The following is a 15,700-nucleotide window of genomic DNA, read 5'->3' on the forward strand; positions in this document are numbered from 1 at the left end:
TTGCTGAGGCTGAGCGTAGAACAAAATTTTCATCCTCACGTAAGGCTTTCAATTTGGTTGGATTCGGTAAATCCTTCAAAGCCTCATCATCATTAATAATGGATGCGTCTTAATCTGATAAACGTACTTGCCACACGCGGAATTTTAACTTAGCTGATGCTGTGGAAAGATCAAAGAAATATCAATTTTAACGAATAGGTGGCGATCTGCCCCAAAATGAGAAAATACAAGAAATTATTACCTTTATCGATGAGTGCATTCATAGTACCAGCCGTAAATGTATAGCTGTCCCCATCTAAGGCTGAGCCTGACACTTTAAAAACTGGCATTATTGCGTTGTTCGGACCCGACAGTTGAAACTGAATTGCACGCAGCACGACTGATCGAGTGTATCGTATTATCCCGCCAAAATCGATAACTCGGCGTATTGCACATGTGCAACTGTTTGTATTGAAATCGTAGGTGGTAAGTCGTAAGTCAGTTATTGTAAGTAGTAAGTTGTAAGTCATAAATCGTAAGTCGTATGGCGGTCCTGGAATTCCGTATTAAGGTCCATAGCACATATTAATAGATTCCAACCTGTGGACGATGTTTTAAAACAAGAGCCCTGAGGGGCATGGCCAGCCAGTCAGCTTTGGCAAATGAAGCATTCTGTGGGTTATGTTTGTCAAAATACACTCTCTGCTCAGAGTCAATATAATTTACACAGCACATAATTTACATAGTCTAATCGATTTAAATCCGTAATAGAATTGAATTGTATTTCCTGAAATTTGTTCAATACAGTAAAATTGAATTGGATTTGATATTTTGCCAAAAATATTGCCAGTGACTTAGTAATGAACACATTAAAGGTCAAGTGCCCTCTAATTCCAAATGATATATATATATATATATATATATATATATATATATATATATATATATATATATATATATATATATATATATATATATATATATATATATATATAAAGGATGAATGGTCCAGTGGCTCACCAAACTGGTGTAAAGTAGAAAACTCTGTCACGTAGGCTACCGGTATGTAAACTGGGGGTCCAGGGACACCATGCCCACTTGGGAAGTGGTTTCAGATGCTCAACAATCTAACAATTTCAATATTACACGCCCCAATTACCTTGAAAATCACCATAATCATAGCACATGTCAGAGAACATGTCAGCAGTTACAATTTTGTAATTGATTGTGGTAACAAAATATGCCTACTATTCAATGCCCCCTGGTGATCATATGCAAAGCCCAATGACCTTGAAACTCACCATAATTATAGAACATGTCATAAGCTACAACTATCCAATTGATTGTGGTAACAAAATATGCACAGGTATGAATATAATAAAGAAATACTAAGTTATTGCATTGTTCAACACCCCTTGTGGCCATATGCAAAAATCAATGACCTTGAAACTCACTACGATTATAGACCATGTCATGAGCTACAACATTCCAATTGATTATAGTAGCAAAATATGCAAAGGTACGAATATAATATAGAAATACTAAGTTATTGCATTGTTCAACGCCCCTTGTGGCCATATACAAAAACCAATGACTTTGAAACTCACCACGATCATAGACGATGTCATGAGCTACAACTTTCCAATTGATTGTGGTAACAAAATTTTCTTATGTATCAATATAATGTAGAAAAACTTTTTTTTACCTACGAATGAGTACTGTGGCCGCCAATTGCGTCATAATTGCCTGATCAAATATACCTGTCTCGGGTATAAGAGATCCCTTTCCAAAGAATACCCATCACAAATTGCAATGAAAAATGGCAAACCATTAGGAAGCTACAGGACTCATAATTCAGGCCAAAATTGACTTTTTTGGGCACATAAAAGCTCACAGGACAGCCATCTCGAGTCCAATCAACCCAATTTTTCCTCGTGCTGATGGGCCCTTGGCGAATAAAAGTCTACGCAGCGTAGAAGTCGAGGTCGATATTTAGACCTACATTTCATGATTTTAACATATATCCGGCTTATAAGTCGAGTCCCTTCTCTTAGAAGAATAATTACTTATATCATTATATTGAATAGTTTGTTTTGATAACGATGTGCGCCTTGTGATTGCTGCTGTGTGTTAATCAATAAACTGTTACACACACACTCAGGTATAATACACTACCATACAGTGATATATTAGTGTAAGTCACACGCTATATATAGCCTAATGTATTAAGCGCTGCTATGAGCGCGCATATATGAATACATCGTTTTAAATGAAGCTGTGTCAAAATGAAAGAAGATTTTTTCATTAAATAACTTTATTTATCATGAATAATTACTCAAACTGTTATAGCAGTGGATGAACACTGTCTATTTTGTCCGGTAGAATCAATATTTCTTGTGACCGGAAAATACTTGAGAAAACTGTACTCGGCGTATAAGTCGAGGTCAATAATTTAGTGGTAAAATCAAGGATAAAAACTCGACTTATACGCCGTTTTTTACGGTATATACAACGGATCATGGTAATTGATTAAAGCGTCTTCAAAATTTCCCTCGAAAACTCTGAAGATGTGTATAAAGTGCTGATTTTGGCGAACAACAATGGCTTTCAGTCGGCCATCTTGAATCTGACAGGGCCAGTTTTTGGACTGAAGATGTGTCTAGAGTAGATGTATAAACCAAATATCAAGACATTACCTTGAAGCGTCTTCAAAACTTCCCAAAATAACTGGATTCCGTCTACGGACGGACGAATGGACGGACGACGGACGAAAAGTGAACGCAATAGCCCGCTGGGACTTTAGTTCCAAGCGGGCTATAAATGATTTCATTGAAAATTAAACAAGAAAAAAAAATATAAAAAAGGACTCAGTTTTGGTGAGTGTGAACTTTTGATAACTGACTTTTAACGAGAATGAAATCTTCGAAAAATTGTTTATGGGCCTTTTGTCTGAACAAATTCATAATTGTAATACATCCCTTGAATGATGTAAAACAACAAAAACTATGAGTTACCCGATAAGATACGGTACAAACTTGGTGAGCCTGGGTCTCATCGAAGGTTTTTTCATTTTTATCATACTGACCAATCAGGACAGAAGAACCAGAACTTCTCACGCGTGTAAGCATCTAAAATTTTTGTTCTGAAAACAGGTTCATCATATATCATGTGTAATACAGTTTCCGATCCTCACTTCAAAAGTTAAGGACTAAATGAAATGAGTTGTCGTCATCCGATTTACTCTTACTAAGATTCAGAGAAAGATGAGAAAGATTAATCTAATAGCATCTTGTACTGTGCTGAAAATGCGCGGCGTAGTTTGTAATATTTACTGCGGAGCCATTGTTTTAGTAACACGTGTAGCTCATCAAAATCAACGAAGCCGTTAATATTTAGATAAAGGATAATCTATTGATAGAAAAAGATTCCTTTAAAAATATTTGAACTTAAATCAAATATGCATACGCCTAGGGTCATCGTGACGAAAAAAACGTTTGTATCAATATGCAGATGAACTTTAAAGAATACTAATTTGCATTAAAAAACACCGTACTGGTTGACCAACATTGTGTAGTATATACTTGAAAACCAGATAGAAAGATTCTTTCTAGTTAAATTCTAGATTACTATTGAAAAATGGATCATCTTCTCGATTTGTACTGTAACATCTTCTGGTTCAATGTTATATGTTCCATCTTTTGGTAATATTTCTTCAATAACTGTATTTGTTACACTATTTTTTATGATTAATAAATGTTTTTTCAATATAAGATTTTCAGTTTTTTCTAATCTATTAATTAAATCTTTTCTTTCTGTTCTAGTTTTAATTACATTCCTATCGGGAGCTTTTAAATAATCTATTAATTTTTCATTTGTTTCAATATCATCTTTATATTCTTTATAATCACTATATCCACTAAAAGGATATTCATTATCATTATTTAAATTAGAATAACATGCCGTTTCATCATCATTATCAATATTTGTTTCATTAAAATCAGGTTGTGGTTCATCACTTATACCACTCATCAAAAGTATCCATTGGAATATCTTCTCCACCTTCTACATCCATTTATATCTTATAAAATTTAAAATTTAAAATATAATATTCCTCCTATTATAATACCTATACAAGTTATAGCTAATTTAGTATTTTCATGTGATTTACTATTATCATTACTTTTAATTATATCATGTTGAATATAATCAGTTTTAATATTTCTGATGTATTGTAATCTTTTATTTTAGAATCATTATTTGATTTAATATTCTTAGTTTTAGTTTCTGTTGATTGAATATTTTTTTTATTTTTTCACCTTTCCATTAGTTTTGAAGAAGTGATAATATTTTTATTTATATCATTTAAACCAAATGAAATATTCATTGTTGCAGTTTTAATCAAATTACTATAACCAATTATATTTCCCATTTTTAATATTAAATCATCAGAAATAATTAATAAATTAGGACCTATACGATAATTTAATCTTACATGTGATTGATCTATATAATTTTGATATGTTATAATATTTTCTGGAATAGATCTATTTCTATCATTATGAATAGAATCTTCAAATAATACTTTGAATTGTTTTTGTGTATCAAATGATGTATTATCATTTCCAATTATTGGGGATCTTGTTTCAACCTGTGATCCTAATATACAAATCAAATATATTCTAATAGATTGATTTATTCGTTGTATACCAGGCTTGGTAAAACCCTCACTATTTTCTAAAATAAAATAAACCCAACCATTATTGTTTTCTTGTTTTGAATAATCGTAATATTTCGGTAATTCATTGAAATTTAATGTTTTTAAATCCATGTTTTCTATTCTACCATAATCTAATTTATTATTATATATATATTATAAGAACTATTAGCTGGTATGGGAAGTGTGCAATATCATTAAATATTTTCAGGACAAGGAAGTGATTATTGTTTTAATTTTTGTTCGAAAATCAGAATTATTTATATTTATATCAAATTCATTACAAACTTTATAAAACTTTATTATTATCTTAATCTTTAAAATATCTAGATCCTGGTAAAGGACACTCTTATTCATTTAATATTAATCTTATTTGAAAATAAGTATGATATCTAAATAAACTTAATTTATTTAGAGTTAATTTATATTTAGAGTTATTTAAATGATCATTCCAACCAGGGAAGTGTGATGAGATGGAATACGGACGCTTTTAATTGCCGGATGTAGGCTATTCAATTCAGCCCGTACATCAAAGGTTACCGCAACAGCAGTAAGCTACGCTTATCGAGTGTGTGTTACCAGCTGAACACCAGTCAACATCAACTTTGATTCGGTCGCAGAACAACCCGCAATAGTTTTAGCCCGATAAATGTTCTGCGATCGATACTACGCATGCGCACTGCAGCTCATTGAACAACGTGGAAGTGGCTCTGTATACACATATTTTTCTTTAGAAAATCGGTTGAAATTCAACAATTTCTCGTAAAATTTGTCCAAAAAGGTATGTATTTTTATTCTTCTATATCTCCGAAACCCGGTATCGGAACATTAAGTATTTATATTGTGATTAAAGTCTGTTTTTATGTGTTAAACATATGTTTTTGCTAGTTCGTTCCGATTCCGGGTTTAGCGTTATTTGGGCCTTGAAGATGTCAAATATTTCGGCCCAGACTCGCGCAGCTTTCGTTTCTGACGTCATGTTGCTATGTTACGACACAAACATATACACGAAGTATGATCTTTAAAATGTGTATTTACTACATAATAATGTTACTTAATAACGCTTACATTAGGCCTACAAATTATTGTCCCCCATATAAACCAAGTTGCCTAAATAGCATCAGCAATCTCATTTAATTAACCTTTTCTTGTTTTTAGTCATGGATGTTTGTCGATTGTGTGGAAAAAATGCGAAACCTCCGGATCGTCGTCCTATCGATAAAAATAATTTCAAAAGCCATGTGAAGGAGTTGTTCAACATTGATTTTGATGATGATACTGAACAGTACCCGATATATATCTGTAATATGTGTCATGTCAAATTACAAAAATGGCGTAAGAACAAAAACGTTAAAAAAACTGTCCCTGTGACTATCAAATTAAAACAATGGACATGTAAACCACTGGTCAATTCCAAGTCTGGACGGCGACGTATTTGTAGTCAAAATTTTATCGATCGATTTTCCATAATGTACTGCTGCCATTCCATTTGAACTGAATTTAAATACTCGATGGTTAATCACTTCAGTCATAGCCTTTTCCAAATATATAGTGTTCCTGCGAAGATAATAATAATGATTATTATTTTAAAATGTACTTATCTGGATTTTTTATATTATGTTTATATATTATTTTCTGTATTCGTTTATTATTTTATAACCTAAAAGGATTGTATTGATTATAAAAATAAATTTTAAAAAATACCTGTATGTGTGTTTTCTCGTGTTCAGATCGCAGTCTCTGGTCAGCTGAGCCTGAGAAGTACCTATATGAAAAAGAAAAGGAAAGAATAAAGTGCCTGCAATTAGGTGGAAACTATTCCGATATTTCATTGATTCAAAAGGAATAACACTCACTAGAATCGGCCGAATTAGTTGATCCTGATCCAGAGGATTCCCGTAATATTTCCGTATCGATCTGAACCAATTCGTCACTATCAAAGAATAGATCGTCAAAATCGTCATCATTTATAATTTCGTTGACAACCGTTGCCATTTTAATACAGTGGAAAGAACCGATATCACGATTGATAAAACACTATATCCGTCTGAAGCGATGTAGAGAGAATCCCACAATGATAACGAAAAAGTCCAAAAATGTTAGTAGTTTATTCAACGTTTCGTCTATGTCCTAATAGTCATCTTCAGAAATAATGAATAATACAGAAATTATGAGAGATATATACAATCCAGAGACAAAGAGACTAATTCAAGTAATCAGAGATGATACTAACTAAAGGAAAATTAACGTAGAAACAGTTACACGCTAAAACAGATTAAAGAGAAGCAGTTAAGAGACAAACTAGGGGACACTTAAATTTAAGACAATTGTGAATACAAGTTGATCGACTAAAATTGATGAGGGGAAATCAGGTGTTGAGTTTAACCAGTTTACAGAGGAATTTTTATATAAGTTTATTGTGGGATGAAAAACCGATATTCGGAAACAACTGAATTATTACGGAGATTCCCGATCTCGCTGGTTATCGCTTATCGGCGCGTTACGTAACAAAGCGCTCGCCGACGAACCGTTATCGGCTTTAGGGCAATTACAACGCACATTCGACAAGAGCTGCACAATAGCGTCCGTATTCCATCTCATCACACTTCCCTGTTCCAACTAATTCCACAAACTGTTGTTGCGCAATAAACTGCAAAATTTAATTGGTTCTGCCAATACTTCATATTAGATTTTAATAAACATTGTTTTGCTTCTTTGAATTTTTTAAAATTAATTAAGTATACATGAAATATATTCTCCATCTTTACATCAAAATTATTAGTTTCAGTAATATAAATATCAAAATTAATTAATGAATTTAAAACTAAATCTTTATATGTAATATTATTATTAAAATCTATTGCTGGAATATTATATTTAATTGATTTATTAAAATGGAAAGCTTTTGGAAAACTATCTACCAATTATATAATAAAAAAATTGATAATTAATTCATTCTTTTAAGAATTTATCTTGTTCTTCAATTGTTATATTACCATTTAAACTAATCATATAATCTAAAGTATTTTTAATTTATTAATTTCTTTGATATTAGATTTAATTTTTTCTTTAATAATTTTTACATTCAATTTTGAGCTAATATCAGTTAATACACTTGAACTTAAACCTAGCACACCAATTGATACAGCTAAAGGTGTTAATGGTGAGAATATTGCTAAAAATGTAATCACTGTACTAATTGTAACTGAACCACTTATAATAAAATAATATATAATTTTAGATTTTAAATATTTTTTCTTTTTTATCTTTAAGTCACTTTCAAATTCTAATATTTGTTTCCTCAAATAAAATTATAATTCTAATTTTTTTTATATCATGAATAATATCTATATTATCAACTTTATCATCCATTTATTTAACAAAAAAATATATATTTAATTTGTAAATTTATCCGCCACAAATATAACAATAACAGTTCCACCTAAAATCCAAATTATTTCATATCTCTTCCGTTCATTACTTGGTGTATACTTATCCGATATTGTAGGTTTATATAGATGTAATTTTTCTTTATTTGTTACTGCGTTATATAAACTCATAGCATCATCGACTGATTGAAAATCACTATGTGAAATTTCCTGGTTATATAATTCTTTATTACCATATAATTTTGTCTTTTTTTCTCTATATTCTTCCTCAGCTTTATTATATTTTTCTAATGCTAAGTTATGTCTTTTTTGTTCTGATAATGATCCATTTTTATCAATATGCTTAAATAAACATCCACCACCTGTAAATGCTAAAGTGTTAACAATTGCTGATCCTATTATAGTTATAATTGCAGGAATTGTCAATAGGAGTAATATATTTTGTTTTTCGAAATAATCAATAGTTAAATTAGGTAAAGTAACTGCTAATGTTAATTACAAAATACCATTTATATCAAATCTATCAACATTAATATTTCCCATTTTGAATACTTTCTTCAATAATATTGAATCACCAACTGTTCCCACTGATAGTAATGCTCCATTATATAAACCAGTTATTATCCACTTATTATCACTATTTATTTATAAATAAATTGCCCATGGGCAAAGAGTGGTTTACCTTGAAAGCTAGAGGTTGTTTGGAGTAAGGGCATTGCTTGAAAAATCTTTTTAATTCGTGACTTCAAAGTTCCACAAGTTTATATTGTATTTTATCTTTCTTAAAGAATTATTTTGTGGTCAAATAAGACCAAAGATATACATTTGTTTGCGGTCCACTTCCAAAATTTTGTAGGGTACAGGTAGGCGCGGCAGGGAAACTATTTTATATTTAAAAAAAAATATGTTTCACAATATGAAAAAATATTCAAATAAGGCCATCCCAAAATAATTGTCTGTTAGCCGCAACACCGACTCAACTTTTCAGGATGAGTCGGTAGGTAGGTAGAAATTTATTTTTGCAAAATTTTTGGGCAAAAAAAAACAAATTTTTCCCCTTTGGGCTTTTTTACATGGAAACAATATCGCAAAAAAATCATCTATGTTGCGCACGGGAAATTTGTCTAATAGCGTAGATTTGAAGAATTATTCTGAAATTATAACTTCGTCCAGAGCGTCATCTCAGTGTTAAAAATGAAACAGTACATTGAATATGTGCGAGCTTTTACGTTACCAGCTTTAATATAGTCACTATTAGAATGAATGGCAGCTTATTGGAACACTGCCAGTTTTCTGGAAACTTAAACTAGACCACATGTCAAGGCATGTTTTCACACGATGCACACTAGAATTTAAACATACGTAGCTCATAGTCGGTCGGCCGTTTTTATCAAAAATATAATTTATTTCAATGAATCCCAGAGTCGGGTTGGTCGGGTTGGTCGGGTTACGGCAAACAGACCATTATTTTGGGATGGCCTTAAATTCATATGATTTCACATATCACAGGGATGAAAACAGGAGGTATTGAAATCCGCGGAAATTTTGAAACATTATGAATTTACCTTTACACTATATAACCTACTGGAAAACATTTAATAATTCACTGACGATATATTATTCCTAATTGAAAAGCGATCGCCGTACGGAACGCAGTGGCGCTAGCAATCCGTACTGAGGCACGATATGTTAAGGCAAGCGAACACAGTGGCGCTAGCAGTCGGTACTCGGGAATTCTTATTTCAACGCCGGCGCAGTCCATTGCTAATAGGATAAAGATTCTCATAGTTTTCACGTTATATTATTGATTTTTTTACATACACAATCTGATCGTACATCGTAGCGATATAAAAATAGAATGCTTTTACGGTTCGGTTCGGTAGGCCTATGTAATCGCTACCGATGTCCACCACCCCCCCCCCCCCCCCCCATTTCTCAACGGATTTGCACTGATCTCAAGAATGATAAAAATGGGCCCTTGTCCGCGGAAATCCGCGGATACGCGGAAGATTTTCATCCCTGATATCAGAGGGTGGCTGAATATTGGGTTTTGGAAACCTCTTCCAATGTTGGCCACGGAAGCTAAAATACCGGTACAGAAGAAATCAGCAAATAGATCGTTTTAATTCCTGGAATTTACAACTACAATATTCAGACCTCGACAGACCTTACAGTTTGCCGCTTAGTATTTTCAGGTCACAAGAAATTACAATTTATTACAAATTCGATCGAACAGAAAACACAGCGCTCATCTTCTGCTACGATTATTCAGCCTATTTTCATGTCAAACGTGCACGCGTTACAGCATCACCCTTAGTAGTTTACTGTACGAGCTTGTGTGTGTGTCGTGTAGCACTCCGCGCGCATGTGGAGGCCTCGTGTAAGTGAATACTCGCTTACACCTCAATGTCAATCAAAACAATCACCAGGTATTAAAATGAAAAAATTCCTATGGCAGATGAGTGAAATGATTACATCCTCACCAGCAATGAGCATTTGAAATCGGCATGTATTCGGCACCTAGTACAATGAAACGTACGCCATTCTATGGCTTTCCCATAATTATTTTAGTAGCGCCGGAATTCCCCGTATATCCCCAAAACAGCCAATCCCATTCGCTCGTAGAGACTACGCCCCCCAATCGAGGTCATTGCAATTTAATACGCGAGAGCTAAGAATTTTCCCGCCAAAAACAGTTTTTGTAGAATTTTTACTCAGTTGATCATGTCATCGACGGAGGTTCACCATGTAATCAATCGCATCGATTATACGTCGTTGAAGCTGAGAACCAATGAAACAAATGCTCACATAAAAAAACGTACCGCGATTTTATATGAATTGGCTCGATGCCAACATCATATCGCTGACAAAGGTAAACCAAAAAATCACCTTCTTCAAAATATTTAGTTATCTTAGTTATAATTATTTCAACATTTATAATATTATTAGTTTCATTTTTATATATTTCAGTTATTATTCTTTTAATCGATGATAAAATCTTGATCTAATTCATAAAATCTTAAAGAATTTCTAATAGTATAGTATTGTATAGTATAGTATAGTAGTACTTATTTATCATTTGGTTGTTACATTATTACATGATTGATATTATATAATATACAGTGAAAAAATGTAACAAGAAAATGTGGACTACACAGAGAGATCACAAGGATCTATCAGAGCTGTGCCACCCCAAAAGAAAAACATTAACATTCATACAAATTCACTCTTACACATGCACACTACAAGCACCACACGTATACACACATGCACACTGCATCAGTAAATGCATTCAAACATAGAAATACAACATGGTAGTTCAAAATACATAATCACGATACTAAATATTTACGTTGAAATACAGATAAACTAGTAGAATTACGAATCCGTTTAGGGTTAGTATTCCAGAGAAGAGGTCCAGAAATCTTTACTGTGAATTGTCTAGAATTAGTTCTATAATTTGGCGGTCGTAAATTATCCATCGTCTGGGTGTTGCGATTGTGAATGTGATGACCGAGTTGCCAGTAATTGGAGAAAACTGTAGGAAGTTTTGCATATACGAAGTTATAAACAAAGATAGCTTGTTGTAATTTGTTGGAACTAGCAGTAACCGGTGTGAATGGAGGTTCTTCGGCTGCGGATAAGTTACTGGCCTTATTAGCATTGGTAAACTGTTGCACTAATGCCGATTTTCCTTGATCATTCAAATGTATACCGCTTTTATCACTCATCAAATAATAGCGATCGCGGACACCGCCGGAAGGTTGTAGAATAACATCATTATCAATGAATACATATTTTTGTTTATCACATAGTTTATTGCAGTATGTGTTAACCGTACTTGGCCCGTACCTGGTTACAGCCCCCGGAGTGCCTTTTTAGGGATGATGCTTGATACGTAGACGCAGGCATTTTCAAACTGATCCTTAACTTTCGATAAAGCTGAAGGTAGAGTCTGTTCACAACGAGTTGACGTGCGGCTTTTTCTCCACATCAAAGAGCAGCTACTGCTGTGAGCTGTCAGATAGCTGCTACACAAATGATCCATCACAGATGTGCTGACCCACTGCAGCCCAGCGTCCACCAAGAGTGCATAACTACACACACACATAACTTGCATCTCCAACCACTCGGTTCTTTAATATTACACAAGTCAGTTTAAAATGCAAATGATTTGGTTGACGAATTCATTATAAATACCAGCGATGATTCTTCGTCTGAATCAGATTCAAACTATATAATATGGATGCATCCGCAAAAGAGAGTGACTGGATAGATTGGAGTTCAATCTGTGCCATCTTATTATCTAGATATAATATAGTGCCATTTCTCTATGAGTGAAAACCACGAAAATATCAGTTGTCTAAATGCCTAGAGCTCTGTGAAAATATGTTACAAAAATATGTGACTTGACATGTGTTAAACCCAGATATATCTTCTTTCGTTGAATATTCTGTGAAATGAGCAAAATCCTCGAAAAATCCTCTCCTTTCTAACAACTGCAACTATTTTATCTGGATCACTGCCAGGCCTTGCCATCCATCAACTCTACGTCAACATTCAATAAGAGTGTATAAAACAACAAGATAAACTTAAATTCTTCTATATTCCTAAGACTGCATGTCTTGTGAAATCTTGCTAGTTATTCACTCTTGCTGAATTTGTGTACAAAACCATAGCAACAAGCCACTTAACTGGCTCAGCATGCACCCCTGCAACACAGTTCACTACTGTAAACTGATACCCCTGTGGTCAAAAAGCCGCACGTCAACTCGTTATGAATAGACTTTATATCTATTTTGACTGTATCACAGTCAGTTCGGTGCCGGTTTACGTCATTTGTGCCTAAGTGCACAATGACGTCAGATATCAGTGATTTCTCGTTTCTTTTCAAGCAGTTTATCAATATTTTCCGCCGTAGCACCTGGCTGTTGGACTACGCGGGCGTCTGGAAATACTAGGTTGCGAGCATTCGAAACACCGAGAACTATAATTTTGTTGTCGGGAAAGCTATTCCCGATTGAGGTAGTTTCTGATTCCGAATCCACGCTATGGCTGATCATTGCTCGGCTGGTTTAGTTTAGGACAATTCCGTTGGACGTGACCGGGAGAGTGACACTCAGGCGTTCCGGTCTATTGACTCTCAGTGAACTGTCAGCTGATTTATGATCATTCTGTAAACACAACTGACATATCCCATCGCAGTATATTCTAACATTGAAATTCCCAATTTTCGTAAAATATGGGATTGGTTGTTTTATGCTGGAAAGCTGTAGAAATCGTGTGCCAGTATATAAATTGGTGCCTTTGATAATAGTTTTCTTGATCAAGTTGCTTACATAATCCCCAAATTTAGAAATAAACAAGGCAATTATGTGATCGCCCATTTCAATTGGCGTGTCTACTACTTTAATGTTATACAGCTGTTTATCAACATCAGACAGTTTCACGAAATTTCCATCGATATCTAGGTAATCTTTTACCAATTTATCTCAAGTTTCCGAGTCCACAGTTGTGATAATACAGTCAGAATTTTTGATCTGAATTGACATAATTTTACTTACATCTATTTTTTTTATAATGGCGTTAATAACATCCAAATGCGAAAGTTTGCCACTTGAAAACTGGCTCAAGTGGAATTTAACAGATTTTTCGCGATTTAACATTTTGATCTGGCTGATAATAAACACACGAATACGTAAGATGCTTTTCAGAAACCGGAGCTCGAAATCAATATGTCGATACACAATCTGCCATGTTGAATAATTAAATCAGTAACCTTTTCTACATTATAAGTTTCTTTATTCATTGTTGTTTCATAATCAAATGTTGTTTCATTAAAAAATGCAATATTTCTAATATGTGTTATTACATCATTAATATCAAATTTCATTTCTTTCTCATGTTTAAAGGCCAAGGAGTATGGATGCTAGTTAACCGAGTGGCAAACACTTGAGATCGGCCGTCCCACTAACTACAGTGTCTTGTTTATTATGTTTAGAGTGAGCAAGGATGGCTCACAACATTAACTGCAGGTCACACACAGTTAAATTTGACATATTCGTACAAGTTTTCATAACAAGTTCCAAACTAATTTTAACTAATCTAGTTATAGTGGGAATGAAAATCTGATGCTAGTGATAATTTTTTGTAGAGATAGGGCCAAGATTAAAGATTTAAGAGACATTAAAACATTCTTTTGAAAATCATTTATTTTTATCCGATTTCGATGAAATTTGGACACAACATTGATGGTAGATAGCTAAAAAAGTGTACGAAATTTCAGACTGATCCATTGACCATAGACAAAGTTTTGATGTTGCCAAATTTTGGTACTATGAATGAGGCTATGTTTTGTTTATGTATACTGATGACTATAGGCATCATATTACTGTTACTGTGCTCTGTGAGCTACACTAATTCACTGGATAACTCCTCCCTCTATGTCATTCAAAGATTCAAATTTAGAAGGAAATGCCAGTTAAAAAGCTTTATTTCTCGAAGAGGAGGGCCTAAAACACATACATTTTTGACTGCAGAAATGAATATATTACACATTAATACATATGTCTGACAAAAAGGAGGATCCAAAACGGATAACTGACAGAGAAAATAGGAGAATTCCAGTTTCAACCGTTGGAGCTCTCCACTGCACTATGGCTTCATGGGTACTGCCATCTTTGACATTGATTGGGCTTTTATACTGCTCCTCGGCCTTTAAATTCAAATCCAAAACATATACTCGGTCCTACTGTTATATTCATATTCATAGATTAAAAAAAATTACTCTTTACATCTTATAACTAGTTCATATATTACAGGAAAATTATTTAAATCAATTAAATAACCATTATGATTTCTTACTTCTAATTTAAAATTATTTAATTGTACAAGGTTTAAATACAAGGTTTAAAATCACATTCAGCTAAATTATAATTTATTTGTGTTCCAAATTGTTTAACATTTTCTAATGGTAAAATATTTAATATACTAGAATTATAAATTGTTTCTTTAGTTGCTTCGAATGTTTTTGTTGGGTGAATTAAATTGCAAACAGTTTAGCTAAAGGTTTTTTTACTAGAAATCTTTGTTGTTCATTACCTACTTTTATTCTTATTTTATTCGAACTATCACTTTTAATAAATTTAATTTAAAATTTACTAAATGCACTTACTAGATTAGACCCTCACCTACCAGTGTCTGAAAATGCACTCTAACATTTTTAATTCAACCTAAATTGATAACTATTACAAACTAGAATGGTACTTGAAACTAATAGGAATATATATTAGTTTCAAGTACCAAAGTAAGAAAGCCAACAAACCTCATAAACTGTACAAATATTTTTCAGACAAATGGGTTCGGCTTTTTACCAATGTAATAATACATTTAATACATTTGCAACAAGAAACTTCAATCACGGAATACTTGACTTTGGCATTCTTTTGAGATACCTAGTTGTTGTACAAGTAATAGGCATACATAGGTCTGTATTATGACGTATTTATGCATAAAGGGACTTCAAAAATTTCCATTTTGAATTTACTGCTGAAATGATATTGTTGTCCATGTGAATCGAGCAAAAATAATCACTGTGAGGTGCTGCTACCTGTTGGCA

General features: G+C 33.1%; 2 protein-coding genes across 14 annotated transcripts in view; both read right to left on the minus strand.

Annotated features, from left to right (window-relative positions):
- LOC141915498 (uncharacterized) overlaps positions 1-15,700 on the minus strand; it is a 473,311-nt gene that overhangs the window by 211,677 nt on the left and 245,934 nt on the right. The gene's annotated exons all lie outside the window — the stretch shown is intronic.
- Positions 6,073-15,652, minus strand: LOC141915147 (uncharacterized). Its single transcript, XM_074806562.1, has 5 exons — positions 15,629-15,652; positions 15,257-15,282; positions 6,550-6,626; positions 6,398-6,458; positions 6,073-6,250 (listed from the first exon to the last, which is right to left on the minus strand). Exons 1-5 carry the CDS (start codon positions 15,650-15,652, stop codon positions 6,073-6,075), a joined length of 366 nt encoding a protein of 121 aa, XP_074662663.1.

Source organism: Tubulanus polymorphus, chromosome 1 (genome assembly GCF_964204645.1).
Source record: "Tubulanus polymorphus chromosome 1, tnTubPoly1.2, whole genome shotgun sequence".
In the NCBI taxonomy this organism is placed as follows: domain Eukaryota; kingdom Metazoa; phylum Nemertea; class Palaeonemertea; order Tubulaniformes; family Tubulanidae; genus Tubulanus; species Tubulanus polymorphus.